Source organism: Gopherus evgoodei, chromosome 6, assembly GCF_007399415.2.
Source record: "Gopherus evgoodei ecotype Sinaloan lineage chromosome 6, rGopEvg1_v1.p, whole genome shotgun sequence".
Taxonomy (NCBI): Eukaryota; Metazoa; Chordata; order Testudines; family Testudinidae; genus Gopherus; species Gopherus evgoodei.
Window position 1 is genome coordinate 24,509,237 of NC_044327.1, and position 26,517 is coordinate 24,535,753.

General features: G+C 38.8%; 1 protein-coding gene across 8 annotated transcripts in view; it reads left to right on the forward strand.

The window, feature by feature from the left end:
• The window catches only part of KDM4C (lysine demethylase 4C), a 441,772-nt gene that overhangs the window by 210,020 nt on the left and 205,235 nt on the right, over window positions 1-26,517 (forward strand). The window contains exon 9 of one of the 8 annotated variants that reach the window (XM_030567961.1): window positions 23,385-23,464. The exons of 6 other annotated variants lie outside the window; for them this stretch is intronic. In XM_030567961.1, coding sequence (XP_030423821.1) covers window positions 23,385-23,456 — 72 coding nt within the window. In that variant the 3' untranslated portion in view covers window positions 23,457-23,464. Of the gene's footprint in view, window positions 1-15,975; window positions 16,055-23,384; window positions 23,465-26,517 lie in introns of those variants that run through there. One more of the 8 variants, XM_030567963.1, reaches the window with a different exon arrangement.

Here is a 26,517-nt window from a genome sequence, read left to right on the forward strand (position 1 = left end):
CTTACAACCAGACTAGGCCGCGTCAGGATGCTATCGGAAGGCGTGGCAGGGGGAATCGGAGGCAGTCTGGCCCTCAAGGAACCCAAAGTCAAGTGCCTCCTAAACCACCAGCGAGGCCTAAGCAAACCTTTTGATGAGACGCCCGAGGACGGCCCACCAGTTATCCTACTAGATCCTTCTCCCTCCTTTTTCAACTGCCTCTCCCATTTCCTCCCTGCCTGGTCCCAGCTAACCTCAGATCATTGGGTCCTCCGCACGGTGGAAACGGGATACCACCTCCAGTTTGTTTCAAACCCCCCCACACACACCCTCCCTACCCATCCCTCTTCAGGGATTTCTCTCACGAGCAATTCCTCTTACAAGAGGTCCAGGCGCTCCTAAAACTGGGAGCCATAGAGGAGGTGCCAAAAGACATGAGGGGCAAGGGGTTCTATTCCCGCTACTTCTTAATCCCCAAGGCAAAGGGAGGTCTACGACCAATCCTAGACCTGCGAGAACTCAACAAATTCCTGATAAAGCTGAAGTTCTGCATAGTATATCTGGGGACCATCATCCCATCCCTGGATCCGGGAGACTGGTATGCTTCCCTCGATATGAAGGACGCTTATTTCCACATCGCCATTTATCCACCACACAGACGCTACCTCCGTTTTGTGGTCAACCACCAACACTTTCAGTTTGGCCTTTCTACAGCTCCAAGGGTCTTCACCAAATGCATGGCAGTAGTAGCCGCCTCCCTCCGGCATCGTCGAGTACACGTCTACTCATATCTCGACGATTGGCTCATTCGAGGGACTTCCTGGTCACAAGTATCGCAGCACCTGTGCATCATCAGAGACCTCTTTGGGAGCCTAGGCCTCATGATCAACACAGAAAAGTCTACTCTGACACCCACGCAGAGAATAGACTTCATCGGAGCTGTTCTGGACTCCAATCTGGCCAGAGCCTGCCTCCCCGAGTCACATTTTCAAGCAATAGCTTCAATAATTCGAAATCTTCAATCTTTTCCAACAACGTCAGTGCACACTTGCCTCGGCCTAGTAGGTCACATGGCCTCCTGCATATTCGTGACCAAGTACACAAGGCTACATCTCTGTCCCTTTCAAACCTGACTTGCTTCAATATACCGTCCACACAGAGACAGTCTGGATTCGGTGCTCACTATCCCCAGGAAGGTTCTCGACTCCCTCACTTGGTGGTTAGACCCCTCTCTGGTCTGCGCAGGGATGCCGTTCCACCCACCACAACCCCTGGTGGGCCTAACCACAAACGTATCATCTCTGGGTTGGGGTGCCCTCCTCGGGAGCCTTCACACTCAAGGCCTCTGGTTGCCCCAAGAGCTGGCCCTGCACATCAACGTGAGGAAGCTGAGAGCAGTCCGTCTAGCATGCCAGGTGTTTCGGGACCATCTACAAGGCTGTTGTGTATCAGTGTTCATGGACAACACAACGGCCATGTTTTACATAAACAAGCAGGGAGGACACACTCCTCCCTCCTTTGTCAAGAAGCCATCTGCCTCTGGGACTTTTGCCTAGCACACTATTGATTTGGTAGCATCTTTTCTCCCAGGACTCCAGAACACTCTGGCAGATCACCTCAGCAGGTCCTTCCTGTCTCACAAGTAGTCGATTCGTCCGGATGTTATCCATTCTGTTTTCCGGAGGTGGGGCTTTCCCCACATAGACCTCTTTGCCTCCCGAGAGAACAGGAAATACCAGGTGTTCTGCTCCTTCCCAGGTCACTCTCCGGGCTCCCTCTCAGACGCATTCCTGATTCAGTGGAAGAGGCACCTACTTTATGCCTTCCCACCATTTCCACTCGTCCACAGAGTCCTACTCAAGCTCTGCAGGGACAGAGCCCACCTGATCCTCATTGCTCCAGCATGGCCGAGGCTGCACTGGTACACACTGTTGTTCGACCTCTCAGTGGCAGACCCGATCCCCCTGCCACTCTGGCCAGACCTCATAACACAGGACTTCGGCAGGCTTCACCATCCGAATCTGCAATCCCTTCATCTCACAGCGTGGCTGCTGTTTGGTTGAGCAGTCTGAGTTGCGTTGCTCTGCCTCGGTACAACAGGTGCTCTTGGGCAGTAGGAAGCCTTCCACGAGGACGACATATCTCGCCAAGTGGAAGTGCTTCTCCTACTGGTGCACTCAAAGTAACTTAGTCCCCAGACAAGTATCTGTCCCTACCGTCCTGGATTTCCTATGGTCCCTGAAAGAGCAGGGCCTGGCGGTCTCTTCTATAAAGGTGAATCTGGCAGCTGTTTCCACCTTCTACCCGGGGGAAAGTGGCAGTCGAATCTTTTCTCACCCCATAGTTTCCAGGTTCCTTAAGGGATTGGAGTGGTTGTACCCTCAAGTCAGACGCTCGACCCCTACCTGGGATCTAAACCTGGCGCTAGCCAAGCTTATGGGCGCCCCTTTGGAGCCTCTGGCCACCCGCTCGCTGCTGTACCTCTCCTGGAAGACAGCCTTCTTCGTCGCTATCACCTTGGCAAGACAAGTGTCGGAGCTTTGGGCTTTGACAGCGGATCTCCCATATACGGTATTCCACAAGGACAAGGTACAGCTGTGACCGCACCCCTCTTTCCTCCCTAAGGTGGTCTCTCCTTTTCATGTCAATCAAGACATCTTTCTCCCACTCTTTTTCCTGAAGCCACACTCATCGCTTCGGGAACAACTACATACCTTGGATGTCTGCAGGGCTCTCACCTTTTATATGGAGAGGACCAAACCCTTCCAACATTTGCCTCAGCTCTTTGTAGCGGTGGCAGACCGGATGAAAGGCCTACCGGTCTCATCCCAACGGATTTCATCTTGGGTGATATCCTGCATCCGAACATGCTATGAATTGGCTCACATTCCGGCTAGCCATCTCACCGCCCATTCTACTCGGGCGCATGCCTCATCTGCCGCTTTCCTGGCCCATGTCTCCATCCAGGAAATATGTCGCGCTGCTACCTGGTCATCGATTCACACCTTTGCCTCACATTACGCATTGGTTCAGCAGTCCAGAGACGATGCAGCCTTTGGCTCAGCAGTTTTGCATTCTGCAACGTCTCACTCCGACCCCACCGCCTAGGTAAGGCTTGGGAATCACCTAATTGGAATCGATATGAGCAAGCACTCGAAGAAGAAAAGATGGTTTCTCACCTTTGTAACTGTTGTTCTTCGAGATGTGTTGCTCATATCTATTCCAAACCCGCCCTCCTTCCCCACTATCGGAGTAGCCGGCAAGAAGGAACTGAAGGGCTGTTGGGTCGGCAGGGGTATATATCCGGCGCTATAGCGGCGCCACTCCAGGGGGCGACCCAGCTGACCCACTGATTGTTGCTAGAGTAAAAATCTTCTAATGAGCATGCATGCGGCGCACACACACCTAATTGGAATGGATATGAGCAACACATCTTGAAGAACAACAGTTACAAAGGTGAGTAACCATCTTTTATGGCCTCCTTTTCTGTAGCACCAATGGAGGGCACTTCATTTTCTAGCAAATGAGATTAACCTAATTACTTCAGGTTGTAGTACAGTTACACAGAGAAGGGACTGTTAACCTCTATGCTACATTATGTGATGCCTCTGCATTTCAAGCCCCAAACTGCATTGTGTATGGGACGATGCGGGGAGAGGAAGTGTGGTGCACTGTTATACAGTATTGCAAACTTATATCCTAAATTGCTGCCCACAATCAACCCAACCGTTACTCCCTTGCTGTATCCTCCTTCCCTTTAAATATGTGTTTCCAGTTACTTTTCCAGCTTGAAACCCACTCCATTTTCTCCCCATGTTTCAAACCTCTTTAGGACTGGTATCAGGTTTGGTTTTTTGCTTGACTCCTTGACTTTGACAATTAGATTTGAGATGTGTTTGGAAAGTTTTATAGATGCATATAATCCAGATTAGTTAATTTGTATGTATTTAAATATACCCCCAAATATTATTCTTCATCAACAGATATTTTTACAAGATCTTCATTACATCCTAAATACTCAAACTTCTTTTAGTTTTCTTTTTAAAGACCGATTTAAAAGAGAAATCCAGTGGTTCAGACATTTTTGAGTCATGAATTTCCTCATCTTTCTTATTTATTAATATTAATAGGCTTACTGTGTATACCTCTGAGATATTTATCAAAACTTTTTCTTTAGTTATTACCACCTCATTCTGCTTTTTTTTGCTTCCCTTAATTTTTCTGTATTAAATGTAAAGGACTGTGTTCTTGTTTAGTTGTCTATCCCATTTTCCATTTCCAGGACATTATTTTCTTTAACATCAGATCTTTGAGCTGTCACTGAGAATCCATGCTGGCATTTGTTCTTATAGAAAGACCAAAAAAGGTATCTGAAAATATCTTCCTTTACTCTGTTATTAGCTCTGATTCTTGAGAATCAAACTGGTACACCTGCCATAGCAAATGCTTGCATTGATAAAGCCTTTTTTTTAAAATTATGACTTAAGAAATCTACATATGTTATTTTTTACATAGCAAACAGTGAATTGATTCCATCTGCCTCGGCTCTTCATGGCCAGCTGTTTAAAAAAAAAAAAGTCTGGATTGATGGTATCTGCTCATCTATATTAAAAAGAATGCAAGATTCCATTTTCTAATAACACTAATAAGAGATTTTTTAAAAAAATGTATCTTTTCACACTAATGGCCCCATGATTTTGAAGTTTCCTTGCAAGGTGCAATAGTAGAAGCTGAAATACCATCCACGGTTGCATCCTTTTTATTAGGCAAATGTGCTTAATAGCAAAATGGATCTGTTGTAATGCTGATCCATTTCACATTGGTGTTGATAGCATGAAGTGTAACTGTCTGTGCTTGATATTCTCAAGCTAAAGCTTCCAGGGGTGGAAGATAATGACTTTGGCACTAACTCTTTCTTTGTAGTGCCTTGAAAACACATGTGTGAAGGCTGCCTGGCACACAGCCACTTATGAACATTATGCCCTGCCTAATGCATTCGGTAGTTTCCTCACAGATTTATTGTGACCATGAATCCTTTACAGCTCTTTATGTCAAATTCAACCTACCAGCATATTTTTCTACAACACAGTTAGATAGATTACCAGAAGTTTATTTCATATTTTTTTCCTTTTGGAGCTTTGCTTACAGTAGTCTGTTTTCTCTAACATTTCCAGCCATTGCTAGGTTCAGTTCCATGCAGACAAGAACAGTTGGGGCTGCGGCATTAATAAGGTGCCAGAGGCCCCCAGCATCTTTATCATCTTGTCATATAAATATGCTAAGAGCAAGGTTAGTGAACAGGATGGTAAAAATGATGGCAACTGCAGGAACGTTGTCTATACCACTGCCCACTCCATTGCTACCTCTGGTAGAGTGGAACTGGTGGTAACAGTGTTAGGAAAACTCAATGATAAAAAAGCAAGTGTAGACATAGCCCAGTTTTCTGCATTCCTTTTGGTGCCTGAAAGATAATCTCCCCAGAGGTGTCGTGAATGCTGCGGAGGGCCAGATAGGGCTCGCTTCGTAGCTTGTCAAAGTTGCTTCTTAATTAGATAAAGAGCTGTCAGAAGAGCTATGAGAGACACTACCTCCGTACCAGAGCTCACTTCCATTTCTATGAAATGAATTTACTAAGTGGAGAAGAAAGGTTCTAGTATCTTAAAAAAAAAAAATCATATTTTGAGCCAAAAGCCTAAAGGTGTTTTGGGAGATGAAGAATTTGCATGGCATGAATTGTGGACAGGTGAGATCTTGGTTAAAAACTTAACATTCTGGCTTGCTGTTTGACGTTCATAGGTTTATATCATGGAAAGCTGCAGTTGGATTTCCAGTCAGATTGGCTTTCAAATACGGGAAATGAACCAGTGCATTTTGGAAATGCACATCAGTGCAGTTTTTTTCCTCCTTTTTGCTTATTTGTCTGTTTATTTAAAAAAAAAACCTTTCAATATTAATTGTAAAAAAAAATAATCATAATTCAGTAGTAAGAACATAACAATAAAGTGCATAGCTCCTGTAGTCTTGGAGGAAATCTGCGGAAGTTCTTATCGATTGCCACCATTGCAGCCTTTGTTGCATTAAATATCTGTTTAATACTGTATCTGCCACATTTCTAAGTAATATTTGACAAGTAAAAGTGTAACTGTGAAGGCAAACAGCTGATTTAGAATGGTGCCTCAAGGCTATACTTAAGGCCCTACCAAATTCACAACTGTGAAAAATCATCACGAACCGTGAAATCTGGTCTCCACAAAAACACAGATTTCACAGCGAATTTTTATCTATACTGTATAGATTTAATGGGAGAGACCAGCGTTTCTCAAACTGGGGGTCCTGACCCAAAAAGAGGTGGGGGGACTGTGGGGGTTGCAAGTTTATTGTCGAAGGGTTGTGGTATTGCCACCCTTACCTCTGCGCTGCCTTCAGAATGGGATGGTTGGAGAGTGATGGCTGCTTGCTAAGCACCCAGCTCTGAAGGCAGTGCCCCGCCAGCAGCAGTGCAGAAGTAAGGGTGGCAATACCATACCATGTTGCCATTACTTCAGCACTGCTGCCTTCAGAGCTGGGCAGTTGGAGAGTGGCAGCCACTGGCTGAGGATCCAGCTGTACATGCAGCAGTGCGGAAGTCAGGATGGTAATATCATACCATGCCATCCTTACTTCTCTGCTGCTGGTGGTGGCAGTGCTACCTTAAGAGCTGGGCTCCTCGCCAACAGCCACCGCTCTCTGGCCACCCAACTCTGAAGTCAGCACAGAAGTAAGGGTGGCAATACCATGAACCCCCTACAATAACTTTGCAACTCCCCCCCCCCACTTCCTTTTAGGTCATGATCCCCACAGTTACAGCACTATGAAATTTCAGGTTTAAATATCTGAAATCCTGAAATTTACAATTATATAAATTCTGTGACCATGAAATTGACCAAAATGGACCATGATTTTTGATAGGGCATTGGCTATACTATATATTCCCCACTTCTTAACCAACATAATTTATTCTGTTTTTAAGTGTTCAGTCTTGGAAGAAGATCTTCATTTGATCTTCATTTGATCTTCAAATAAAAAGTTTATCTTCTAGGAATTAATATTAAGAAATTATAATGTAAAGATGATGACTTAGTAGCATGCATCTTTTTGCTGTAGTGCTTAAAAATCCCTAAGTCCATGATTTCAGCTTTTACTGTATTATGTTGTTGCTAAGATTCAGATAAGCTTGAACCCTTTGAGAATTCACTGGTATTTGGATCATAGCAGATCTAATAATCTCATTCCTATATTTCATTTTGGAATCTGCTTTTTTTTTAATGCTTGAGTAGCATTTATGTTGAAAAATATTATACTACAATTACCGGGTATTCTGCTTTCAGTCTTGGGTCTTACTAATATTATGTAGGGGATACAAGATATTTTTCCCTTTCATAATGGTAATAGACACAGTATGTCAGCATTGATTATGGTTCTCAGTATAGTAAAGCTGACCAATAAGATGCAAGAAATTGTGTGTGTGGTAGTATAGATTAATGGACACATTGCCTGGACAGTGAGGCACTAGGTGAAATAGAGTCCTCCCTTTCCCACCTGAAATGTACATTAAAATTTAAACAGTATGGCCACATAGTCTAAGGTTTCTTATTGCAGTCATAAAAATCATACTTCTATCTCAAAGTAGTAACAGTTTTAGTGTTAACAGCAATTTTATAAAATGCCAGTATGCCTTGTGAATTAGTAGCAGGTAGCTGTAATGGAGGAGTGAGAGGAGAGATTTGTTTGGAAAGGTTATGGCAATGTATATAAAATTAAAAAAGAACAATTTTGAATTATAGCACTGATTCCATGAAGGGGGTTGTTATCACTACACCAGTTTCTGGTGGTTGGACATCTCCAGAATTTTTTTCGAATTAAAGTCTCATAATTCTCTTATGTATTTGTATATGATCAATTACACTTTTTGGAATAGGCATATAATTATTTTTGCACACTGATTAAGAGACTTATTTAAATAGATAAATATTAATTGCTCTGAATAGCCATGAAGTCCAGTGACTACTAGAGATTGTATTAATTGTAAGTTTTCCAGGAAAAATATTATTTGATCAATAGGCAGATTGCTTCTAATATATGATGCTTGACTGAATTTGAATGAATTGTTTCACCAAGTGTATAAAGAGGATCATTTAAAATGTTAGCTAACTAAATTACAATACTATTTGTATGTATGTGAGAAAAGGAAAGTACCTAGTTGTCAGTCTATATAGGAAAAAATGTGACTAGAATTACATTACACCTCTTGTGCTTACCTTGTTACTGTATCCTCAGTCACACATGTTAACCAGTTCACTTAAGCAGCTAGAGTTGCCTTATGTTCAGCACTGATGTGTTTTAAATAAGTGCTACCACATCAAGAAACCCTAACTCCTGTCACCCAAGAGTTAAGAGAAATATTTTGGCTAGCACTGCAGAGCTAAAAACTATAGCTCTACTATCGTATTTAGCACTTTGCACTGATGTTCCATTTGATTGTGTTCATTATGGGAAATAGTATTTCTTCCCTCCCCCCAAGAATATACAAGTCATGAGCTTTATGGATTTATTAAATAAACATTCTTGGGTTTTACCTTTGAGTGTAATCAGTCTCTGTCATATGTCCTTAACTTTGGAAACTACGCATGGTCCCCAAATGTTAATCAGTGTCATTTTAAAATTAAATATGTATCATAAGCAAGGGCATCAATAATCATCAACCCCTCTTAAACCATAAGCCTGCTGCTGGGCTGATTTTACTGACCTGTAAACCTTGGGAAAGCAGTCTTTCTCATGGTATTTTACTTGTTCGTCATGCCATTCTAAAACCAGGATAAGGAGAGATCTTGGGGAGAATCAGCCATTTTTGAGTATCATTAAAAGATTTACTTCAAGTTTCAGGGGAAGATTTCTGTTACTTCTTACATTATTTGAACTAGCTTATCATTCATTAATGAGAGTATTCACAAAAGTGAACCTTGTCATAGGATAATGGTTTCCTTCAGGAAGAAAAATGTTCAGGTATGCAAAAAAACAAAACAAACAAAAATCAACCTCAACCCCCCCACCTCCCCAAAAAACCCACACATACAAAAATTCCACCAACAGCAAAACAGTGTTTGAAAAACGCTATAATTTTTCATCAGCATGCTCACAGTGAGAGAGTGACCATTTGATAACATTTTGTACAATGAGTTTAGTTTAAAAGCTGTTGCAGTTTTGTCTGGGTTATTGGTATAGTATAATGATAGTTTATCAAAAGAAAACCGGTGGATTTGCTAGTATATGGCTTGAGGAGTAGAGTAACTCTTAATAATTACTGTATTTCAGTAACTGCAGTTTGATTAGTTTAGATTTAAAAAATAAGGTATTTGAAAAATGTACCTGACATGTCCTAACCAGAGGGTTAAACCAACTATCCAGAGATGGATATAAAAGAGGATGATTTCCATTGATGAGCAGTGTTTTGAATTCCATTGTGTCGCCACACTATCCCACCTTGGCTACTGGAAATGTTGAGGGCATTAAGTACTTCTTATCAGTACCCGCTCCTGGAAGAAGGTATTTGCAGGCTTCCTTTTCTCCTAGCTCTCCTTCATTCTCTGGATTTCTGCTGCTGCTCTCAGCTGTCCTGAGGAAACTGGGTGAAATTGAGTGATCAGTTTCATTACTCTTCTGGGTGAATAACAGATTTTTCAGATAGCTGGCAATTCTAAAAATTGGGAAAAATAATTATTTTGAGTTGAACCAAAAAATGAAAATTTTCAGTGAATCAAAAAGTTTTAGAAAATAGTTTCTAATCAAAGTATTTTGTTTGAAACAGTTTTTTTTTCATTTTGAGCATGTAACTTTTTTATTCTTTAAAATCTAATTAAAGAATTTCTAAATGGAAAATAATTTCAAATGGAAAATTCAGTGTTTTGAAAAGGACAAAGTGTAGCATTTTGGTTTTTTTCTGAACTTTTTTACTGTATTTTAACTGAAAAAATTTGGTGAAATTGACATGAACGTGTGGAATGTTTTGGTATTACCAAATCTGTGTTTTTATGGTGGGGGTAGGGGCAGAGTTTTGGTCCAAGGATTTCACCCAGTTTTCCTTCTGAGCTGCCGATATGATACATGTGAATTTCATGGAGCTAATCCGAAGGCAAGAATAGCAAAGTTAGACATTCCATGGCTGACATATGAGTAGGACATAGACAGTCTCTCCCTGTCTCTGTTCTCTTGAACTAACCCAGGACTGGTCCTTGACTCTCCTGCTGGGAGCTTTCATTGTTTACTTGAGACAGTTTCCTAATTTGCAGTATCAAACATGTTTAGTCTTGGTAAGTGAACACTTGTGTCTCTAAGACCACTAGAGGCGATCTTATCAAGTAAAACAGCTTTTTAAAAAAAAGGATTTTTTTTTTGTAATGTGAATGGACCAGCTTCTGATTAACTGAGGATTTATTTATACTGATTTCTGATAAAACTTCAATCAAGACACCCCCACCTTTATTTCTGAAATGCGTCTAATTCATTTTAGAAACTGGCTGGACCATTCAGATTCTTCATCCTTTTTTTTTTTTTTTTTTTTTTTTTTTTTTTTTTTTTGGTAAGAAACACTTACATTGTTTGGCATTGTTCACCCCACTAGAACTTCAGTTTTCCAAGCCCCTCTTTTTTTTTCTTTTGTAAATTGTTACATCCTCTGACATGAATGATTTGCGTTGATTAATCCATTTATTCTCCATATAAGTCAATGTTCCTGGTATAGTCTTATAGTATTAAAATCTAGTTCTTTAAAATATTAAGTTACTAATTTCTTTAAAATAATGCCTTTATGGCAATAGGCCTCCTTAGCACAGGCTTTCCTTAAAAGTTGTGGACCTTGATGTCAAAACATACTATCCCTAATAATGCAATACAAGATTGAAAGCTAAGGGAATTTATTTTTAGTTCTAGTCCTATCCCAAATTTATAATACACCTACAGATGGTGTCCCAGTGTTGTACACTGAGTGGTGTGCTGGAGAAAGGCATGTCTTCCTGATTCCTGCAGGTGGATCAACTTTATTGCACATCCTACTCCAAAGCTGACTGCAAAGAATTACACAAAAGTGGGTGACTAGGCAACAAAATGGCAGATGAAATTCAATGTTGATAAATTCAAAGTAATGCACATAGGAAAAAATAATCCCAAGGATGCATACAAAATAGATTGGGGTCTACATTAGCAGTTACTGCTCAAAAAAGAGATCTTGGAGTCATTGTGGATAGTTCTCTGAAAACATCTGCTTGATGTGCAGCAGCAGTCAAAAAAACTAACAATGTTAGGAGCCATTAGAAAAGGGGTGGATATTTAAGACAGAAAATATCATAATACCACTGTATAAATCCATGGTATGCCCACACCTTAAATGCCATGTGCAGTTCTGTTCGTCACATCTCAAAAAAGATGTATTAGAATTGGAAAAAGAGAAGGGCAACAAAAATGATTAGGAGTATGGAACAGTTCCAAACATGGAGAAATTAAAAAGCTCAGAAAAGAGACAAGTAAAGGGAGATATTATAGAATTCTATAAAATCACCAATGGTGTGGAGAAAGTGAATAGGGAAGTGTTATTTACCCCTTCACATAACACAAGAACCAGGGGTCACCAAATAACATTAATAGGCAGTAGGTTTAAAACAAACATAAGGAAGTACTTCACACAATGCAATCAACCAGTAGTACTCGTTGTGAAGGCCAAAAGTATAACTGGGTTTGAAAAAGAATTAGATAAGTTCCTGGAGGATAGGTCCATCGATGGCTGTCAGCAGACAGACTACTGGGCTAGATGGAGCATTGGTCTGACCCGACATGGCCATTCTTATGTTATGTTATTCATAATGATAAAAAATGTTGCAATCTCTCAGCATTGTACTATTTTCATTGTACAAATAGGATGGTAGGTTCCTCATACATTATGAGTAGAAAGGGGGATTTACCTGTCTATATGATACGGCTTCTCTCAATAATGTTCTGAGAGGCGTTAATGGTCTCTTGAAACTGAAATTATTAATGGAGAATTTCTTACAGATTTTCAATAAATCAGTAACATGAAAGGCTAAAAGGAACTGAATGCTCTTGCTCCACTTTGTAGATGATATAGGTTACTTTTAACGGGGGAAATTCATCCAGCAGTTCACGGGCTTTGGAGAGCCCCACACATAGCAGAACTGACATGGTTCTGATGCATATATAGGAGTTAAAGTTGCAGAAGGGCACTTTGCCTCCCTTTTTCCCATATGTTGTAGGGCAACATCACCTATCACCGCCATGCAGAGCACCATATTGGAAGATTAAGTGAAAAACTGGATTGTAGCCAATAAACCTGAGTTTATGGGGATCCAAACACCACAGACTTCTGCACAAGGGAGTGCATGTGGGTCATGGCCCTATTTTAGCATAGGGATCTAGAGAGGATGTTGTGGGACTGTCCAATATTATGCTTTCAGATTGGGTGTGAATCACATACACCACCTCTGCACAGTTTCTTTCCACCAAGCTCATTTCCTTTGGTTTTGTTAAGAGTCAGGGTGAATTTCCCTTTCAACAGTATGTTTTCACTCCTTTAAGACTGTTTATTATGTAATTACAGCTTAAACTAGTCCAATGGTCACACTTTCTGCCAAGCTGGCTGTCTTTGGGAAAGCATTTCCTGTCAGTGATTGACTGGACGTGCTACTGTTAGTGATGCCACATTGCAATTAAAAAAAAAAAACGTTCTGAATATTTAATAGTTGAAAAAACTGGAGTGTCAAAGGCAAAGAAGATAACCTGACTTTCTGGGGGTGGGTGAAATTTTTTTACCAAACTACAATAGGAAAAAAGAATAAAAAATGACTTTTTTTCTGAATTGGAATTTGGCTTATAGTTTCCTTTGTGGCTCAATACAAATAACATACTTTATCTTTTAATATATAATACTCATTTGTGTGACTGGTGGTAATTTTCAATAATATAGTATCTCTTAGTGCAGGTTGCCACATTTCTGAATATCAGTTTTTTTCCTACAAATAAGGACTTGGATCTAGATATTAAAGTAATGTGGTATAGTAGATTAGTTTCTTAGAAAGTACATTGATTCTGGTACATTAGAATACATTATCTTCTCTTGGGTCGATCAGTAGTTAATTGCTCTTTTGATGTTACTTTACTGACCTTGTAAATAATGTAATGTAATTAAACACACATCATCTATCTTCTCCCCACCCCTCTTTTTTTCTCCCTGACTTAAAACTTGGATTTAAAACATGGCTGAATTTAAATCTCCCTAGGAAATAAGCAGTCTATATAGGGAAATAACTGTTGGGGTAGTCTAATCTTCAGGGACTGTAAGTTCAGGAATATGTGGCTTACTATACTATATTAAAAATAAACAAATTGAATTTAGTTGTATTAAGAGAGAGCTGAGAAAAAGGAGTTCTTTACAGGATGGTGTATGGACAATATTAACACTGAATGGCTGTTCCAATAATCTAGAATTAGTAATTTATCCATAATCTGTATTGCCCAATAAACTGTGGTGATGTATGTTTTGTACACAGCTGTGGGTCTTACATGAAGAGGAAAGATGATAGTCAGATTATAGTGTGGGCGCTGGAGTCAGATGAGGGTTCCATTCCCTATTCTTCTACAGACATGCTGTGTTGGGGTGATCTGTATTAATTTATGAATACGGTATGTGACTGGGTCATGGGAAATGGTTACTGTATGACTAGGGTGACCAGATGGGATGAAGAAAATATTGGGACACTTGGGGGGAGTCCTGCCGGCAGAGCACAAAAAAAAAAAAGTGGAGTCCCGCCAGCAGAGGGGGGGGGGGGGAAAAAAGCGGAGTCCTGCTGGTGGAACAAAACAAAACAAAAACTAGGAGTGCAAATATCGGGACAAATTGTGTCCCGACCAAACATCGATTGGGACGTGGGACAAACACCTAAAAATCGGGACAGTCCCAATTTTATTGGGAGATGTAGTCACCTTATGACTATATTGGACCATGTACTGTATGTATAGGTGGTTAGTTTAATAATAGGGCTTTTAGATAAACTAGCAGGAAGGCATTATGAAGATAAGTAACTTCCTGGTAAGCATTTCAAGGGCAACTAAGAAACAATACCTGAGCTATTAGCTGTGAAGATACTAATCCCAAGCTCTGGCCAAGTGACACAGCTGTTTTGCCAAGGCTGGGAGCAGACAGATCTAAAAGACTACCCCCTTTGGCATATGCATTTGGATACAGTCTTTAATTACATCATCACTTACTATTTTTTCCACAGGACCTTGGTCTCATTCAGTGCACAAGATGAATGGTGGTCACTTAATGAGCAATAATTCAGTATTTTATTTCATCCTTATTGCTCAGTGTGTGGCCCTGGCCTTGTTTACTGCACACTATTCAAACCCTCCTCATGGGCTTTCCTATGGTGCTCATCATTATAGTATCTGAATGCTTCACAAACAACTAATTTATTTTTGCAATATGGGGAGATGGTGGTATTATCTCAATTTTACAGTCAGGAAACAGAGGCAAAGAGAAATTAAGGCCATGAATGTTCACTAATTGTGGGTGGCCAACTTAAGATACCTTAGGAATTTAGTAGAGAACATAGCGTTATGTACCACTTCATATGTTCGAAGCACAGCTCCCACTGGTTTAGGTTGCATCAGTAAGCGCTGAGCCCCCGGGTCTTGGTTTAGGCAGCTGTTGAATGAGGAACATGCAATTAGCGCCACATATGAAAAGTTCGGTTTAGGTGACTTGCCCAGTATCACTCAGGAACTCTGCAGCAAGGCAGGGATAGAATTCAGTTATTCAGGGCAACATTCAACTGCATTAACCTTGAGACCATATTTCTCTTCCTGTAATCCCCTACTTCATTCACTACACATCTTCCAACTTCTGCAACGGATGAGGCAGGGATCCTAGAGGATTCTGTGTATTGAATGAGGCAGAGGCCCTGTGGGAAAAAAATAGGATATAATTAAAGACTGCAAGGGGGCTGAACTAAGGTTGCACAGGCAACTGTAATTCTGGCATTTCCCAACCTTTGAGTGCTTGACCCTGCAATCGTAATAGAGTTATAAACCCGTGGAAAATTGTAGTCCACACAAATTCTTTTCTATCCTTTGCCTTACCTATTTAAACTGTAAGCCGTTTGGAGACGGGGGCTTTTTCTTAGTGTTTGTACGGGTTCTAGCATTATTAGTCCTTAGGCACTACTGTAATGCAAATAAATAGTGATGATAATAGATAATATTGATGTTAATACTGATACAAATTCAGAAAAGTATCCCTATTTAGGAAAGCACATAAGCATATGAGTACATCCCAGTGAAGTCAATGGGTCTAAAGGACATGCTTGAGTGCTTCTCTGAATCAGGGCCACCATATTAAATTTCTGACTTTCTATAGCCCTGCCTGTTTCAGAAAGTTCTTCTTATAAAAATAAAACAGAGTTCAAATTATAGTTTAAAAAATAGCAGGCTAAAAAGGTATGGTTTTGTGTGTGTAATTGGAAATTGTGTGTGTAATTGGAAATTGCTAAATTTGGAAATAAATTATGCTTCAATGATTTAAATATTCACAGACTGGAAGGTGATTTAACAATTAGCACTTTTGAGTCCTTAAATGCGAAATAATTTTTAAACATGAATCTCAGTGTGTTTGTGTTTGTGAGACATGCTGAGTTACTGCAGCCTGTGGGCCAATCCTGCAAAGATATCAGCAGTCTTCTGGGTAGATATGAGGCATAAGTTGGTGTAACTTCCTATGGCATGAATGGGAACTGTGCAATATGACATGGATGAATTAGGCATTTTCCCCACACACAGCTGGGTGCTGAGGAGTCTCGGAGCAACTGAAGGAGACGAAAGGTCACAAAAATTAGCTCTTTATTTCTCATGCTATGCAAATCTCCATCTTAGTCCTGGTCTCTTTTCTCTCTTTAGGGTCAGGCTGTGGAGTTCCTGTTGCCTTTGGACTTATGTAATTTCTGTGCGCAATCCCCATAAGTGGGTGAGGCACAAGTCTGAGCTGGCCTGTGAGTCATCCTTAAAAATAAATAAATAAAATAGAAAATAAAGAGTACTCAAAACGGGCATCATATAGTTCCTACTAACTGGGAAGTCTCTACTCAGAACAGCACCTCTGGCTCCATTGCCAAAGAGAGCAGCAGAACTTTCATTGGTGGTTAAGTTGCTGCCCTTGGATAGGTCCTGCTGGATAAGTTGCCTCCTTTGTTTAGGGCCCTGGTGGTTAGAGGTCATTTTTGAGGTAAATTTTCATTCCTGTATTATGAAAGCTGCATTTATTCCCTACTCTCAGATCATGCATAAAAGATTAAATGTTGGGCCCAATCCTGCAAAACCTCACTGACACGAACAGTCCTTATTCATGTGAGTAGCCCGAATTGGCTTCCAACTACTTGCGCAAATAGACTACTCATGTGAGTGAGGGGTTTGCAGGATCAGACCCTTATCAGCTCCTTGCAAAAATTATATGAAGTAAAATAATTTTACATTATATTTTAGGTACTGTGTGATAGAGCAACTTGCATTGGAATAATATAACACAGCTGGATGATCTGTCATTTGGCTCTGTGAAATTTTGCATTCACAGTTGCACACATATACAATATTTGTATATACAGTTTTTCACCAACAACTCCCTTACATGTAGGCAAATGTGTACACCAAGCTTGGTTCATCTAATTTCCAAGACAAGAAGTCTTTTTAAAAGTTCTGGTGCTCCTGCCTCCTTCTAGTGGATTGTGACATTCCCAAGTCCTGCTGTTTCTGTAGCAATCCTCAACTTCTTTATGGGTTATTAGTCTCCTAAATTGTCCATGTAGTTGGGGTGTGCCCAAGAGCAAGTGCTCTTGACAGAGTTTTGAGGTACTTCAATGTTTTGCAATTGATATCCTCCTAAAGAGCATTCCCCTGCAAAACACTGTCTTTATTGAAGCCGTGGAATACAACAGATCAATTGAATAGTCTTTAATCTCTCGCACGTGATGATGAAAAACATTTGAAGAGTTGTTTTATGTATTTAGAGGATAAGAAAGGAGTATAGTTCATCTTTTGAAAGTTTTTTGTACTCATACAATGTTACAGAAAAAATTATTTTAATCCAAAAGGATGTGCATCTCATTAAAATATTTAGAATGTTTTCCTATTTTTTAAACAAAAAATGCTTATGCTTGTGATAACTTGTCCTGTGATAAAACAAAAGATAATGTTGGCGGCCCAAGATTAATTCTGAATTTTGTAATGTATATGTTGTATTTTCAGTAGAAAATAATCTTCTATTTGTCCCACCATTAAAACTACAGGTATGCCTGTCTCTAAAGGCAGTGGAGAGGTAGTATGTCCTAATGGATAGAGCACTGGACTGGGACTCAGAAGACGTTGTCCTAATCCTGGCTTAGTCACTGGCTTGTTGGATGACTGTGACAAATCAATTCAACACTCTGTGCCTCAGTTTCCCCATCTATAAAATGGGGATAATGATACTGATCTCCTTTGTAGAGTGCTGTGAGATTTACTGATGAAAATAACTAGATAAGAGCAGAGTATTGTTACTGTTATTAGTAATAGTGTTTTTGCCATCTATATGCACCAGGGCCTGATCCTGCCAGGTACTGAGCTCCCTCAGTTTCCATTGAGGCCCCTGGAATTTGAGGGTACTTCTAGGAGGCACTCAGGATCAGGTCCCAGAGTAACTAATCAAAACAGTGTTTTGTCATAGTCTGTTTGTCTTCCTCACTGAAATTTCTTATTATGAAGTCACATTATTGATCCTTTGACAAGAGGAGTGGCTTGCTGGAAACCATTATCAGGTAATTCTTCCCTGCCTTATGTCATTTTGTCTTGTGAGGCAGCTAAGTTTAATATTCATTGCATGCTTCTCTTCAGCATTAATTCTTTAACTATATTTTAGTGGGAGAGAGCAATGTGGTAGGTTCAGATACAAAAATCTTGATTCCTACACAGACATATGGCATAGAATTAGCTATCTAAGGATGAAACAATGTGATGATAACTTAGTGGAGTGACATCTGCACCATAAAATAACATGCTGATTCCATTGGAAAAGTGAATGCAAAAGTTTTATTCGCACTATTCTGACATCATCAGAAAACCATTATCGTGCCTCCATGGAATGTTAAAATGTAATGATCTAATTTAGCCTTATCATGTATAGTATAAATAAAAAATAACCTTATGAAGTATTCAATTCTCAAGCTGAACACAAACCCTTTTAAATACTATACTTTAATATTAGAACAAGTTTAGTGAGAGATGGAGAAAATATTATTAAAAAAAATCCTTTGTCATTTTCTTGGTTCCACTGATAGTTATTGAGGATATTTGGCTACAAACAGTTCAGCTTTTATTCCTGCTGTTCTTAATGTTTGTAATTAGCAAGCGTGAAAAAAAAATTCTATGAAATAAGGAAATTAATAGGGAATGAACTTATGTTTGATTCTGATGTATTTGAAACTCTCTATCATGAAAGTTCTTTAAACATTTGTGTTGATACATCAGAAAAATAGCCTTTGATAGGGAGAAATTTAATTACTTCATGACATAAGAGGAAAGCTTATCATTTGTAGTGTAAGTATTAAAGTGGAAAGTGGGGGCAGGGTTGACAACAATATTTCAGCTTCAGAATATTAAATCTATACAAAATATATTCCATGTAGACTTAGAACAGACTTAGAACAGTCAAGTCCATTTCACATTGATTTTTTGTTCTGTACTTCTAACCTTAGTTTTCCCACTTTAATTTACTCTGTCAAACAGCTTTTGCATTTTTTTTAAATGGACAGCTGCTGCTGTGCGCATTCGTTTTGTTTTTTTTAAAAGGAAGGCACATTTCTGTACATTTTTCTTGACAGTTAATAGATCACAATAGGCAGCCACATTTTAAGGCACTAAAAAAACCCTGCCATGTATTATTTTATTTTTACACAACTGTATTAATAGTCTTTATGTTTTGTTACTTTGTAAAACATACAGATTCCATTTTTGGAATCAGAAATTCAACTGGACAGGCTGAGATAGAATTGTCTTAGGTCGGTCTTTAGTGCCTGCCAGAATACTGAATTGATATTAGCTTCATTATTTATTGTTGATTTCAGGATAACTGCAAATTTGTATAAAATATCCCATTGAAATATATGTGAGCACAGGAAATGAATAAGCACTATAGACATTTTAATCTTTTTTACTTTTTGACGTACTGCATGATTAATAGACTCATAAAGATTAAAATATAACTTGTATGCAATACAGTACCATTTGCTAGGTCTTATCAGTTATCTCTGGGCCAGATATAGAGCATCTGTATAAATCTGTGTAAAGATAAAGGTGATGATTTTACAAAAAGTGAAAATATTGGAATATTCCCCTTGCATTAAAAGTAAGCAGACAGTTTTACTAAAGCTACTACCTTTAAATTTTAATAGGATTTCTATTTATTTCAGGTAACCAAGTCAAATCAGAAAAACAAAACAAACATTTTGTGGATAACAAATAAAAATCACAGTAGTATCAACTCTAACCTGTTATGTATACAAGTCTGAGTCTTTTTGGTTATATTGCCCCAAACACAATTGTGAAGGTTTATTCTTGTATAGAAGTTCAGAAATATAATACAAAAGGATAAATCATGTACTTATGGCTAGCTACCCATCATAGCTACCAAGCAAACCCATAAGTTTTTGAAAACATGCAGAAGCTCTGCAGTAACTCCAGTTTACCTTATGGCAGTAGGAGAGGGTTAGAAGATTCCATGTATTGGGATTGCAGGAAAGAAAGAGAGTGAATGTGCATTAGCTTTCCTCCTTCAAGTAAGACCTGCAGCTTTTGACTGTCAGTTTTTTGAATGTCTAGTATTAACTAATAGATATCAGTTTAATACTATGTAGTTGCAAACACATGATTCTGATTTTATTTTGTATTTTAAGTTGTGTTGAATAAAATCCTGTTTTAATGAAAGCGCCACAAATTCAATAATGAAAGTTAAGACAAATGAAAATAATAGATCTTCTCACATCTTGATTTTTTTTTAATGATTTCTTTAATGACATATGAGCAAGTCTCTGGTGCCTCCACACATTTGTTAGATCAAGACTGGGTAACCAAAAGACTTCCTCTTAATTGGCTTCTGTGGTATCAATGGCATTATTCTAAATTTTAAGTAATACTGTTATTCTAAGGTGACATATACCTAGAGATTGTGTAATCTGTGACACAATAGGACCATTATGAATAATTGATCTCACTGCAGTTACAAGAGGGATGAATTTGGTTTAATATGTTCAACCGGTGATGTGTGATGAGAGGCTGCATTGTTTGTGGAGAGAGCGCTGGACTGGAACTCAGAAGATCTGGGTTTTATTTCCAACTCTGTCACTGGTTTGCGGGTCGACCTTGGGCATGTCGCTTAACCTCTCTGTGCCTTTGTTTCCCCATCTGTAAAATGAGGCTAATGACGCCTCTTTTGGAAAGTGCTATGAGATTTACTCACAAAAAGCACTATATAAGAGCTAGGTATTTATTTTATTTAATTTTATTACTACTGGTACACTAAGGCTTTTGTGAGAGGTACTCCAGGCTCCTCTTTCTGGCCCTAATAATAATGAGCTACTCTGTTGGAATCTGAAAACTGCCTCTGCATAATTCCCATTCAGTCTTACCCATTTTAATGCTCTGAGGAGCTTAGGTTTCTCCAAACCCCAGTCTGTCTTGTAAGAGAACACACAGTTAAAAAAAGTGCAGTTGCTTTTCATTGACCTGCCATTTCTGTTGAGTAGGAGTTTAAACTGAAAGTGAGCCCTCCTTTTTACCATTTGCTGAACCACTGTCTCGCTGTCTATAACATTTGTTAGCTGGAGACTCCTTTCCAGCAATAGGTTCAATTTTCCAAGATGTTTGGCAGATATTTCTTTAGGGTCTTTAATGGCACCTATTTATTTGTTGGCATCCCTCTGTTTGCTGGAGGGTTCTCTCACTGCACATTAGTGAATCTATTTTTTTTTTGTAGAAGCATCAGTTAACAGAAAAATACTCCCCCCCCCACTAGATTTTTGGCTGTGGTTCTGCAACTGATTTGGCTTTGGTTCTGCTACTCTTTCTTCTTTGCTACTGATCAGCGACATTATGCTCTTGCCACCAAGTTACTTCCACAGTCTTGGCACCAGTAGCTGCCCCAGTGGTATGTTAGTACAACTTTAACAGTAGAACCTCCCACTCAACTGAGATGTTAGCCATAAACAATTGGGATTTGGGTAGATTTCATTCTTTTATTATTACTGTTTTACAGCTCAACCTTTCTCTCAAAGATTCTAGAGCACATATCTGAGAGAATTAGCTCCCATGCCTGGAAGGCTGTTTACATTATTACTTCTGTGTCTATGTCACAGTATCTGAATCAGTAAAAGGAAAGTTTCCAGTTTGCACGATTTCCATATGATTTTTATGGGAGGGTGAAAAGAGCCAAGATTCTACAATTTCTCTCTCTCTCTCTCCCCCCCGCCCTCCACACACAATAAAATAAAATCTCCCGTAGAACCTGGGTCACAAATGCTGTTCCTTTTGGCAAGGGACTAGTAACATCCAGTAACACGTTAACACAACTCCTTCATGCAGGCAGCCTGAGTGATTTGGGAATGACAAAAGGTGTTACTCTGCCTCTACCTGGAAATAAGCATTTTTCTCTTTCATCTTTGATTAAGAATTTTGTCATTTTTTTAAATAATAACAGAGGGGGGAGAGAGAGAAGGAAAATACAATGTACAATCCTGCTACTGATGGTACGGACAGTTTCTGAATAGATAGTAATAGTGGCAGACATGCGCGCGCACACACAATCAGTGGAGCTGTTATAAAACAAATGATGTAAGATGCGGAATTATTTTCATATGGTTTCACTTTACAACCTTGTAAGGATGTGGGAGTTTGTGTGTGTGTGAGACAGAGAGAGTATTTCCTAAAAAGTTAAGAGGTTTATTTTTTACTTAGCGTCAAAATTCTGAATTCCATATTGATAACAGAAAATCTTGTAGTAAATTACGCTTCTCTTCCTGAAGGCATATTTTGTCTACTTAACTTTAATCAAATTATAGGTTGTTTCACATTCTACTAACATTACTCAGAGAATTTCAGGTAATAAGGGACTAAGTTAATCAAAAACATATGTCAGGCAACATTGATTATGACATGGCATTCTTAAATAAATAAGGTTTTCAGTATTGCTAGGAGTTTGAGTTCTAAAAGCCCAATAAACAGAGCACGCTTATGGAAAATATTATATTCACATCCATTTTTATATTGGAAAACTGAGACAATCTCCTTTGTTCCAAAGCAAAGCACAGATATATTGAACTCTTACAAAATCTCCTTAGGAATTTTCTGCATTAAACTGTGGTTGTAGTCAGAGTCTGTTAAAATTACACCTTGTTGCTCAGCAGATCTACTCCCACTTTATATTCCAAATTGTATGTGGTGTATTTTATTGACTAAAATAAGTTTTCATTATTTTTAACTAGTTAGCTCTGGAGAACCAAAACATTTAAGGAGTGAGCTGGCTTATGCTCTCACTTATGTATCATTAACAGAACAGATAATTAACTTTCTCATGGCAGCATATTTATTACTGGTAGTAAATGTGTAAGCTGCAGAGAAGATAACCTGACTTTGAGATCTCAAGTTGAATTTAATTGTTGCAGGTTTTTTAAAAAAAAATTAGTTGTGACATAGAAGCAAGAATGAGCAAAAACTGAGGAAATGTGGCCCAGAAATTCTGGAGGGCCCAGTCCAACACACACTGAAGTCAACTGAAAGATTCACATTGATCTTGACTAGGAGTTGACTGATTGTGAGGGACACATACATGAGTGTCTACATTGGCATGTTCAGAGTCACTTTTCAAAGTGTAACCACACTTTACATTCTGGAAATTTATTTTATTTGCATTTTGTTGTATTCTTTTTGACTAGTTTGCTACTATTTTTTTCTGAGTCAAGAGGCAAAGTTTTTCATCTGGTTTCTGTATCCCTTATTTTCTTGACCCAAGGAAATGCAGTACAAATGTGCTAAGAGAACTGGCACATCACAAAGGGAAAAGGGCTTCCTATAATTTGTTCCTGTGATCTGAGAGGTTAACCAGGTAGGAGAACCAGGACTGGGCAGTGTCATGGAAACCCCAGAAGGAGGATTTCAAAATGTGGTTGGCTGTTGGCAGAGGCCACAGAGAGATTGAGGAATGTGTCCATGAAGTACAGACGCTTATGCTATGAGCTTGGAAAAAAACTTCATTCAGAAGTGGCAGAGCTGTTTGTTTTTTTTTGCAGACTTTCAAAAATGTTCTGCTGAAGCCAGACATTGAACGTGGAGCATTTCATCCAGAAACGCTAAAGTTTTAGAAAGCAACCGAAATGGGGGTCAGAATGGAAGTAGTTGTGCCTCTTTTACCATAGCTATTTCTAAAACTCTGGCTATTGTAATTTCTATTAATTAAATTCAGTGTTTAATAATAATTGTTTTTAATTACTTAAAACTGCTTGCTAGATGAATGACGTTGTTTGTAAAACAGAATGCAATATAGTACTGGTCCTATGTTTTAGGTGTGTTACTCTGAAGTGACAACTTGAATTTGTAGGACACAGGTTATGATGTACAAACTGCTTCTCATGGGCTTAAAGTCCCTTCTCTTACCCTGTTTCCCACAGATTAAAATTGTTCCCATTTTTACCTGTCTCCAATATGTGTCCACATCTGGATGCTGTTCTTCCTAATGTGCTGACTAGCTTCACCGTTGTAACACCTTACCACATGGGTGACATTCTATGTAACTGGGCACAGACAATAGAATCAAAGAAAAACATATATTTGTTCCGGTTATACATTAGTGTATTGGAGAGAATGCAACCCACTTGCTCATATATTTATGCTGCAAATCAATATAACATGCTAGTTTTATTCAAATGCACAAGTAAAACATTAAGATAGTTTTAAAAACCCAACAACAAAGAATGGCATACTGGAAGTTTCTGTTTTTGCGTTGTTTGACTGGAACTGAGTGTCCTCTTCGAGACTCTTATCGAAGGAACACTTGCTTTACTGAAGCTTGTGCAGATGGATAACTGATATCAAAGGTTTCTGCAGCAGAGCCTACAAGTTGCCAGAAGGTCAGTGTAAGAATATATCACTTCATGATTCTAGCAGCAACAAATGGTTATTGTTACTATGGTGCTCTAAATCCTCTCCTCATGAGAAACAGTACCTATTAAATGCTTGTTCTATAGGTAATCTGTTAAATGAAAGAGGTTGAGAAACTACTGCTGCTTACAGGCAATATAACAGAGTACATCTTTCACTCCTTTAAATTCTATCTTATTGTAAGAAAAGTGAGTAACAATAAGTGAAACATTGTATTCTACTGTTCAGTCTCTGCAGATTTAGTAATAAGAATCTGAATTGTTATAGCTATATCATTGCTAACTACCACTCTAACACGATGAAAGCTTTCATTCATTATAAACAGTTGGGAAAGCATTTTAAAGACTGATAGCTTAATTAGTCCCCTTTTGTAGTATGCTTTTAGGATGGGAATTTCTATAGCACATGTAGAATGCGGCAGACCTAATTGTTATTTTATTCTGTTCGTCTTTTATGTGCATTTTTTCATAGTAGTTATTGGTCTTTTTTCCACAACAGAGAGTTGTTGACTTGTCTTGACTATATTTCTTACACATGGTTTCACATGGTTGTGCACAAGAAGATTTGACATAGAATTGGAAATTGTATTTTGATGTAGGCACTGCATTTCTCTTAAATGCTTACATAAAAGAATTAGGGCCAAAAATTGATTTGAGAAATGAAAGTACCAAAACTTCCATTTTCATTTGATCTGTATGAAAATTGATTACAGTAGGTTTCATCAGCTATAACAAGAAAGCAATTTTATTATAACATCCTATCCTCATTGTGAAATACTATTATATAACATGGTCTGTGTTATGTAGCTACTGTATTTTCATAGAAATCATAGAACTGGAAGAGACTTTGAGAGGTCCTCTATTCCAGTCCCCCTCTATACCCCCCAGCTACTTTCAACTCATTATGTTAACTCTCATAACACCTTTGTATAGCATATGATGCTTAGATCCAGAAGATATTGTCACAAGTAGGGCATAATTTTACATGATAGCAAATATAATTAGCTACATTTTATGGAACTGAAAGAAAAAGATAAACACTTATTTAAAAAATAGACTCAACATACCTCATCCTGGAAGAATTACCTCAAAGAGAAGTATTCTTCACCTACTAGTCAAATCAAAATATTATGAATCAAATATTTGCTTTCCACTGTGTAAAGCTATGGTACACTAGACCATACTGTGCATATATTTTATATTAACTTCTAAAACATAGTGATTCTGTCTACTGAAGGGATTTAATAGTCATGCTACAGTATCAGATAAATCCTTCAGCCAAGTTCCAGTCCTTGGTTCTCAATTATTTAAAATGATTCCCAGGAACAATTAGTAGTCCTGCAGTTTCATGTTTGAGTTCCTTCAGAACTCTTGAGTAAATACCATTAGGTCCTGGGGACTTATTACTGTTTAGTTTATCAATTTGTTCCAAAACGTCCTCTAATGACACCACAGTTTGGGACAGTTCCTCAGATCTGTCACCCCAAAAGAATGACTCAGGTTTGGGAGTCTCCCTCACATCCTCGACAGTGAAGACTGATGCAAAGAATTTTAGTTTCTCCGCAATGGCCTTATCTTTGAGTGCTCCTTTTGCATCTTGATTGTCCAGTGGCCCCACTAGTTGTTTAGCAGGCTTTCTGCTTCTGATGTATTTTTTTTAAAAATGGCTATTACTTTTAGAGTCTTTGGCTGGCTGTTCTTCAGATTATTTTTTGGTTATTCTAATAATATTTTTACACTTCATTTGCCAGAGTTTATGCTCTTTTCTATTTTCCTCATTAGGATTTATCTTCCACTTTTTAAAGGATGCCTTTTTGCCTCTCACTGCTTCTTTTACTTTGTTGTTTAACCACAGTGGCTCTTTTTTGGTTCTCTTACTATGTTTTTTTAAATTGGGGTAATTAAGTTGGGCCTCTATTATGGTGTCTTTAAAAAGATTCCACGCAGTTTGCAGAGGTTTTACTTTTGGTACGGTACCTTTTAATTTTTGTTTCACTAACATCCTCATTTTTGTGCCAATGTTAACAACACTCACTCTGCCCCCTCCATGGTCTGCTCACGGCCATCCTTGTGGCCTCCAGCCATCGCTTCTCTATTGACAGGAACCCACTTCCCTCTCCCACCAAACCAGGAATTTAGACTTGCTGTCCCTCTGCAATTCACTGTTACTATCCCAGCAGGTCTGACCTCAGTCCAGACACTTGCAGTTCTGTCTTTCACAAGGGACAGTGACAGTGTTTATCAGTGACTAGGCAGCTTTCACCAA